General features: G+C 49.7%; 3 protein-coding genes across 3 annotated transcripts; 2 read left to right on the top strand and 1 right to left on the bottom strand.

Annotated features, from left to right (window-relative positions):
- Positions 1-975: 975 nt before the first annotated feature.
- N7503_009602 (SH3 domain protein) lies at positions 976-3,761 on the top strand (the record flags this gene model as incomplete). The annotated part of the gene is made up of 2 exons (XM_057069148.1): positions 976-1,029; positions 1,101-3,761. 2 exons carry the CDS (start codon positions 976-978, stop codon positions 3,759-3,761), a joined length of 2,715 nt encoding a protein of 904 aa, XP_056915759.1.
- A 404-nt stretch (positions 3,762-4,165) lies between these two features.
- On the bottom strand, positions 4,166-5,596 carry N7503_009601 (uncharacterized protein; the record flags this gene model as incomplete). Its single annotated transcript, XM_057069147.1, has 2 exons — positions 4,166-5,514; positions 5,575-5,596. The coding sequence occupies 2 exons, from the start codon at positions 5,594-5,596 to the stop codon at positions 4,166-4,168; spliced, it is 1,371 nt and encodes a 456-aa protein (XP_056915758.1).
- A 1,161-nt stretch (positions 5,597-6,757) lies between these two features.
- Positions 6,758-7,702, top strand: N7503_009600 (uncharacterized protein; the record flags this gene model as incomplete). The annotated part of the gene is made up of 1 exon (XM_057069146.1): positions 6,758-7,702. One exon carries the CDS (start codon positions 6,758-6,760, stop codon positions 7,700-7,702), a length of 945 nt encoding a protein of 314 aa, XP_056915757.1.
- Between the last annotated feature and the right edge of the window lie 448 nt (positions 7,703-8,150).

The raw sequence follows: 8,150 nt of genomic DNA, 5'->3' as shown, positions 1-8,150 counted from the left end.
CCCCGGGCCATCGATGTTAAAAGACGTAGACAGGTGACCTAATGGTTCCAATTGTCGGTTCATGTATCCTTTGGTGATCTGGAAATTTGAAAATAATAATTCTTCCAACAGATTTCAAGCCATGCTGAGTCCCACATATATAGTGCCCAGATGGCCGGATGGTCGTAATTGAATAGCAAATCCAAAAGGGCACGCCTGAGATTCTGGATCCATGGTGATTGGGACACCACGATCTGTTTTACAATGAAGGACTCGGTTGTGCGACAAAGATGTGAATGCACAGCTCAACGAGTTGAGCCTGGGTTCACCCTGGAGCGAATGACTGTGGTAAGTTGGGCGAGGATATGTTGTATTTGCTTCAATTTGTACAGGACAGTCGGCATGCGACGCACTCGAGAGAACAGTATTATCAGTCCATGGTTTTTTCTGGTTGTGAGCTGCCAAAATATAGTGTCCTGTCATATGGGTAAGTTGAGCTGCCTCGTGGCATGGACTTTCGGGCATGCAGTGAGACCACTAAGACTGCTTTGTTGCCCAACATGGTCTGACAAGTAGCTCTGTAGCATAGCCGGATCTACCATATAATTGAGTCCGCTTGATCCAATCTAGCAAGCTCCCGGATGACTATCACAGGTTCTAGAGGCTTCGACTTTATGTTGTGATGACTGATAGTTTTAAGGCGCCAATTAAACTGTAACGCAATGTAGGACGATGAAACCGCAACCCAACTCTTACCGACGGGAGCCGCAAGTCAGATTTGACAAGAGAACCGTTGAAGAAATGAAATAAGCAAAATTCAAAGCAAAAACTCTCCAGAGACGAGCCAGAGTTAAAGCAATGATGAAATGAATGCGGGATCACGATAAGCTTGTGGAGATCATTTCTTTTGCCCACTTTCAAGTTTCCACCGCCTGATCCGTGGTTTCCCACATCCCTGTTCCTTGGATCTGGGTGATTCCTCTAAACAATATCCCCATGTCTCAGCAGGCGCCTGGTCTAGCAGACCTGGAGAAAGAGCTGGGGTGCTCGGTATGTGCGCGAAATTCCACTTCCAGAAGCTTTCCATTCCTTCGCCCCTTACGTGGGACTGACGATTTCAGATCTGCACGGAGCTCCTCTACCAGCCCCTCACTCTGCTCGACTGTTTACATACCTACTGTGGCTCTTGTGTGAAAGAATGGTTTACCGCACAAGGGTCGCGCGGACAAGCCCGCGGATCCTCCCCAAAATTTACCTGCCCTTCATGTCGTGCTGAGGTGCGCGGTACCCGCCCAAATGCTACCGTCACAACACTCCTGGATATGGTCTTGATGGCCAAGCCAGATCGTGGCAGGTCTGAAGATGAGAAGAAAGAGATCGCGGAACGATATAAGCCGGGCGACTCGGTCTTCCCACCGCAGCAAATAGAAGCGGAAAGCTCAGAAGACGAGGAAGATCAGCGACTTCTGGAGGAGGCTCGTGATATGAGTCTTCGCGAGAATCGGCCACATGTACGACGGGAAGAGCGCCGTGAAGAACGGCGCAGAACGCAACCAGAAAGCAGCCGAGCGAGGAACGACAATACAGAGCACAGGCATACAGATGATGGGAGGTCTCGACGGAGGCGAGAGGAAGAGGCGGAACGGCAGCGGCGCATAGCTCGAGCTCAGGATGACTCCGAGCATACCAGGCGTGTTGAGCACCAGTCGAGCTTGCGATCACTGCTCAGCCTGTCATCTGAGACGGAGACAATGCAAGAGGAGATTCTGCGGCAAATTGTTGAAGAGGGCCTGCTGAATGGTATCGACACTGAGAATCTTGGCCCTGCACAAGAGGAGGAGATCAGTGAGCGGATTGCGGCTGTCCTTCGTCAGAGGCAAATGCAACAATCGAGTTCCCGGCCAGCACAACGGCGCAGGCAGTCACCCGAAGGCAACCACCGGTCGCATGGGCGGTCAAATTCAGCCCACAGATCAGGGGAAATAAGTACCACGTCTCGAGACCCCGGTGAAAGGCGGCCACCTATATCTAGACCGCATCTACTTGGCTCAGCTGCAGCTCACCCGCCTCGAAATCACCAACGAAGAAATTCGGATCATACCAGTGGCACCCGGGGAACGTCACCTGTTCGAGTGAACCAAGCATCAACTTCGGACGAGACTTTGCGACCTGCAGTTCGGTCTTCGAGCGATATGACAAGTGAGCGCCCTCGTAGTTCTCATAACGGCAGACCAAGAGCAGAGTCATCTTCCCAGCGGCCACGCCGAGGAATGGAAACAGAACAACCCATCCATGATGTATGGACAGGAGCAGGGAGAGAACGAGCTTCCACCCGACAAACCAACAGCCAGTCCGCCACTGCCTCTCCTATCTCTGCAGCGCCATTGAGCTCATCCCATCCTTCAACCCCAGTCGTTTCTAATAGGTCCGATAGACGACATAGGCCAGCATCTTCACGGTCAAATGCTCCTACGCCGTCAAATACGCAATTCGCTGAGCCTTCCCTATCATGCGATCGATGTGGGAAAGCAAACATCCAATACGACTTGCACAAGAGATGCCTACAGTGCAAGGATGGAAACTATCGCCTTTGCTTACCATGTTACCGCTCTGGTCGGGGCTGTCTTCAATGGTACGGCTTCGGTTCAAGTGCGCAATCGACATTCGAACAAATGCTGGCATCATCAAACGGCCAGCCAATGCGCATACGCGAAGGTGGCCATGTACTCCACTCTTTCAAGTACCAGCGGCCTTCGGATACTGCTCAGATCACCACGAATGGAGAGATGCAAGTGACAAATGATAACCCGGCCCGCCGCCTGGAAGCTGGGCTATTCTGCGACATTTGTATGTCTTGCACAAATGAGTGCTACTGGAAGTGCAGCCAATGTAACGAGGGAGATTGGGGGTTCTGCAATCGTTGTGTCAACCAAGGGCGATGCTGTACTCATCCCCTCCTGCCGATCCGTCGTCTAGCTGGGACCCCAGCGCCGTCTTCTCCATCGACACCGGTGGTTGCAGCGAACAGCCCACCCCCTATGCAAACTACAGAAAGCTACAAAATTCTCTCATTTTCCACTAACTGTGACATCTGCACCTATCCAATTCCAGCCTCGGTTTCGAGATACCATTGTCTACAATGCAATTCTGGTGACTATGACGTTTGCACGAATTGTTATCTCAAGCTCGTGGTAACCTCAAAGATTAGCAAGGAGAATGGCCACGGTGGCTGGCGCCGGTGTGTGGCAGGTCACCGAATGATTGTCGTCGGTTTCGAAGACCATCAAGATGGCCAGAAACGGACCATCACGAGGCATCTAGTTGGCGGCCATGCTCTTCAAGATGAGCATGTCAATCGATCACCCTCTTCATCACCTGTCATTACTTCCCCCGTCGCTTCTCCTGAGTTGGGTGTTGGGGATTGGAGCTGGAAAGAGGGCCACGATCGTCGCAAAAAGGCTTCTCGCGTGCGAGGCACTCTCGCTTCTTCCATTAATAAGACACATACGTCAGATGGGGATCCTGCATCTCCAAATACAGGCACTCCTACCTCTCAGTACGCCCCTGCTTTCCGCCGCTTCCCACCCGATGGAGGCGTTGGCCTCATAGTCCACGCACTGTGGTCATATTATCCCGAGGAAGAGGATGAGCTTATGTTTCCGCGTGGTGCTGATATCACAGAAGTTGAAAACGTCAATGATGACTGGTTCTGGGGCTGCTATGCTGGCCGTACCGGACTCTTCCCTGGCTCTCGCGTTGCTCTTATGGGAGAGATTCGCTAAAATGCCATATTTACATGATGGAATATTGACCCTTACCCTTTTAACGTTATGTACTTTCCATGAAGTTATGATCATGATCACGATATGGATGAATGCATGTATACTGAATCAATATGAGCTATCTTTCCAAGAAATCTTACGTTCTGGTATAAACGAATACTGTGTTCTTTGCTTGACATGCATATTGCCTTTAGTATGAATACTATATAGGTCTAAGGAGGTTATGAAGGTGATTGAAAGAATTTAAGTTTTCATGTTTGTTTCATTCATGGCATTAATTCATACAAAAAACATCAAAATAGAAACATTAAACAAATGGGCGCGACGATTGGCGGCAACCCAGCCTAACCCATATAAGTGGAAATATACACAAAATTCATAAAAACATACAGGGCCAGAGGCCACTACTCCAACAAAGCAACCATCAAGCGCTCATAGTCACCAGAAGTCTCGCCGCGCACTCGCTGGATCAAGTCTTTCTTGAACTTATGACGGTAGGCACGCTTGACCTGATCTTTGTGATCCCGATTCCAGTGCAAACGCACAATCCTCGTGACCAAAGCCTCATCCTTTGTGCCCATACCCGCCATGCATTCCTCGAGTAGAATAGCATCACGCATAGCCGGATCAGTCGCGGTCCGTACCATATGCACGTAAGCCTTCTCCATATGACCCGAGTAGTCCTTCAAAATGACCTTCTCCAACGAAGTATGATACCTCGCGCTAAACTCATGATCAATGGCGCGAAGCTCCGCATTCGACGAAGTCGCCAAAATATCAAGCGCCTGATCCTTCTGCTTGGCATGCACAGCAGCAACCTTAGCACTGATATCTTGGGGATTGCAAGGCATGGACTCCTCATGTCTTCTGGCCTCCAAAACCCGCTTGAACAAGACAGCAGTCTTCATCGATAGATCGTCCTCAACATCCCTTGTGAGATGACGATGATACTTGCGCTCATATGCTGTCTTGATAGCGTTGAGATCCGCATTAGATCTCCCAAGTAGGACATCATTCATCAACCACTCCTTGGTGCCAAGGCCTACAATCGACTCACGCGCACATTCCACATCGTAATTCAATGGCCCCTCGATCACGGCTAACAGTCCCTGGCCTAGATACCCGCCTGTCTCGGATTTTACGTCCTTGTGCAGGTCGCGACCGATGTGCTGCGAGTATGTGGCGCGTACTGCGGCCATCTGGAGCGGGTCTAGACGCGCTAGCACTTGGATGAGTGCCTTCTCGTCTGTGCCGAATCCTTTCATTGCCTTGCGTAGGATGTCCGCTTCGCGCCGGAAGTCGCCTGGTGCTACTTGGCCGGGTGCGTAGCCGAGGGAGGGCATTGCTGGTGCGCCATACGAGCCCATAGGTGGTGCGCCGTATCCGGCTTGTGGTGGGTAGCCTGGTGCACCGCCCATGGGTGGCGGTCCTGGGGGTGGCGCATAGCCTTGAGGCGGCCCTTGGCCGTAGGGCGCTTGACCTGGTGGGGGTGCGCCGTATCCCGGTTGTGGTGATGGTGCGTGGTGATACCCAGCTGGAGGTTGAGGGGGTGCATGGTATCCGGCTGGTGGTTGGGGCGAGGGCGCGCCGTAGTAGCCTTGCTGCTGCGGAGGTTGGCCGTATTGGCCCTGGGGTGGGTAGTGACCTTGTGGTGGAGGGCCCTGAGGTGCGCCGTATTGCTGTTGAGGATATGGGGGTTGTTGTTGGTAGGCGTTCTGGGGATAGCCTTGGGGAGGAGCCCCGTAAGGTGGTTCTAGATTATGCGCGTCAGCTATCGATCTGCGGGGCAGAAGGGTGGGGTATAGGTACTCACGAGATTGGGGATAATGCGACATGATTATGTGATTAATGTGATAGATGTAAAAGCTAGGAGCTAACTGTAGGAGATGAGACTTGAGTTAAATAACACAACGGCTCCGGTGCCTGGTTCCCTCGTGTTCGCCGGTGTGGCGCAGTCAGCTTAGTGGGGGTGTACAGCCCTGTGGGTGTGTTCTAGAAAAAGATCTGACGTCAATGCCCAGCTTTCTTGATTAACCACTTTAAGACTAGGATCAATAGGCAATCATTTTACTTGAATAACAAGATGGTCATATGATGAACATAACTAAAGCTAAGTAAGCCGGTTGGCCTACGAATCTTGGAAGGTGGCAAAGTATGACCAGTAACTTAGTTTTGGCCATCTAGCTGCAATTATTTCCGTTTCAAATTCCACTAAAAATGTTAAAGTAAGGCTGTTTTTGCTTAGTCTACTTTTACTGACTATTGTCTCTCACTGCACTTGATCATATTGCATGTCTAAGCTGACTAGCTGGTTCTGGAACAAAAAGAGATTGCCATAAAAGCAACAAGAAGGACTAGGTTTTGAACGGAATAATATTGATTCGCTGATTGTTTGGCTTTGGTTGAAAACACTGGGTGAGTAACACATTAAAATGATGAGAATCATATTTCTAGTGATAAAATTTGTATAACACTGTGCTTGATCCAAAAAAAAGTTGTGTATAGACGTATAGTAATCTTTTGACCCCCTCGAGCGTATTTGTATTTCGCATGTATACCAAGCTAGGTTTGGGATGGACTGCAGGCTTCCATTTCCACTCACGGATATGCATAGTTTTTCAAGACCATAATATTGTACAAGGTTGGGTCAGACTTTTGCCTGGGTCAGCCTTGGAGATGTAGGAACGCGTTGCAGCTATTGACTGGGTTTACCTACACAAATTCTGCAGTAACCACATGTAACATGAAGAAGCCTCTATGAAAATAATGATGTAGAAGACGCATCCATGGACCTCGGGATTTAGCCCAGCTGGTCATACATTATAACACATGTACACCACTGGCTGTGTACAGAGTGGGCCTTTCCACTCAATCACCAGGTCGCAGATTTATCAATATAGGCCACGGATACTAAGGGCCTGGTAGAATGGGATTTTGACCTTTAGCTTCAAGCTAGTACCAGGAGAGCATCTATGGTCATGAATATCTACCCAAACATGCAGCGAATTCTCAGTCGCACCACAAGCTCCCGGCACATAACCCGGGGCTCGCTGATGCAGTTCAGACCTGGCTGCGTAAACAGTCAATCCATTTCGAGTGTCGCATCAGCTGTACCTCATCTGGTGGCACCTAATCTTGCATCAGCTCAGCACCTTTCGCACGTCCGCAATGCTTCTGAGATTCTTCAAAACCATGGGATTTTGAAGATTAGCCTGCGATTTGAGGATCGAGATTGCCAATATCTCGAGTCCTTGATACTCAACTTCCACAAACACCACGGTCATGGGCTACCTATATCACACAGTGCCACGCGTGGTTGGTTTTGGGATGTCCGTCCTAGCACTGCCAACTTCCAGACTAAAAACTATCGCGCTCGATCGGAGACCATGGAAGACTTCCCATGGCACACAGATTGCAGCTACGAAAACCCCACGCCACGATTCTTCGCTCTTCAAGTCCTACAGCCCGACCGCTGCGGCGGAGGCACACTCTCTGTCTTGAATGTGGAACAGTTGAGCCATTTCCTTTCGCAGAGCACTCTTGTCGCCCTATTCCAGCCAGAATATAGCATCGCCATTCCACCCGAGTTCATCAAAGATGCCAATGAACAGAATATTGTCGGCAGCATTTTGGCAGCCGATGGCAAAAATAAATATACAACCATGCGGTACCGCAGGGATATCATTACCCCCATGAGCGTTCGCGCTGAAAAGGCGCTATATGAGCTGGAACGCACTTTACAGCAGCATGAAGTGCAGTCGCGAGCTGTTCTACACCTAACTCCCGACGTACTACCCGGTGGCTCCATCATCTTGCTTGATAACCGGCGATGGTTGCACGCACGGAACGAGATCCATGATCCCGGGAGGCATCTTCGTCGGGTCAGATGGAATTCAGTTCCATTCCTTATGGGTGAGATGTGCGATGATCAAGATCAATAGCTACTGAAGCTATGGGAAAAGTATATTCATCTGTTGCATGTCATTTCATGAATGATGAGATTTGGATCAGTGATTGAATTAAAATGCCCAAGTTTGATATGAGACGGTGCTACATATCCGTTAGAAGGAAAAAGATGAGTTTGATTATTCGTATTGAGACGTTGCATTTGGCATATGGTTCTGAAATACGCCATTAGCTCCCCGTGCTTACTCCGGTGTGACCGGTTCATGTATAGCGAGGGTCCGATATTCCTGGTGAAATTCAATGTTATGAATCGAGCCAGTAAGTTTTATAATGCAGGATATAAAGGTAGGTGGATTCTACACCGACTACATAATCTAACTGTAAGCTATAAGACCGGTGACATGAGCTCTGTACATCCAATCCCGGATGTAGTCTACGGTATGATTTCCGAACACCACTGCCTACGTGTTCTGCGCATGCAAG

The sequence above is a fragment of the Penicillium pulvis genome, assembly GCF_028828015.1.
Source record: "Penicillium pulvis strain IBT 33274 chromosome Unknown scaffold_8_segment0_segment0, whole genome shotgun sequence".
Classification (NCBI taxonomy): Eukaryota; Fungi; Ascomycota; class Eurotiomycetes; order Eurotiales; family Aspergillaceae; genus Penicillium; species Penicillium pulvis.
Note: the sequence above shows the minus strand (reverse complement) of the source record. Positions and strands in the feature narration are given on the sequence as shown.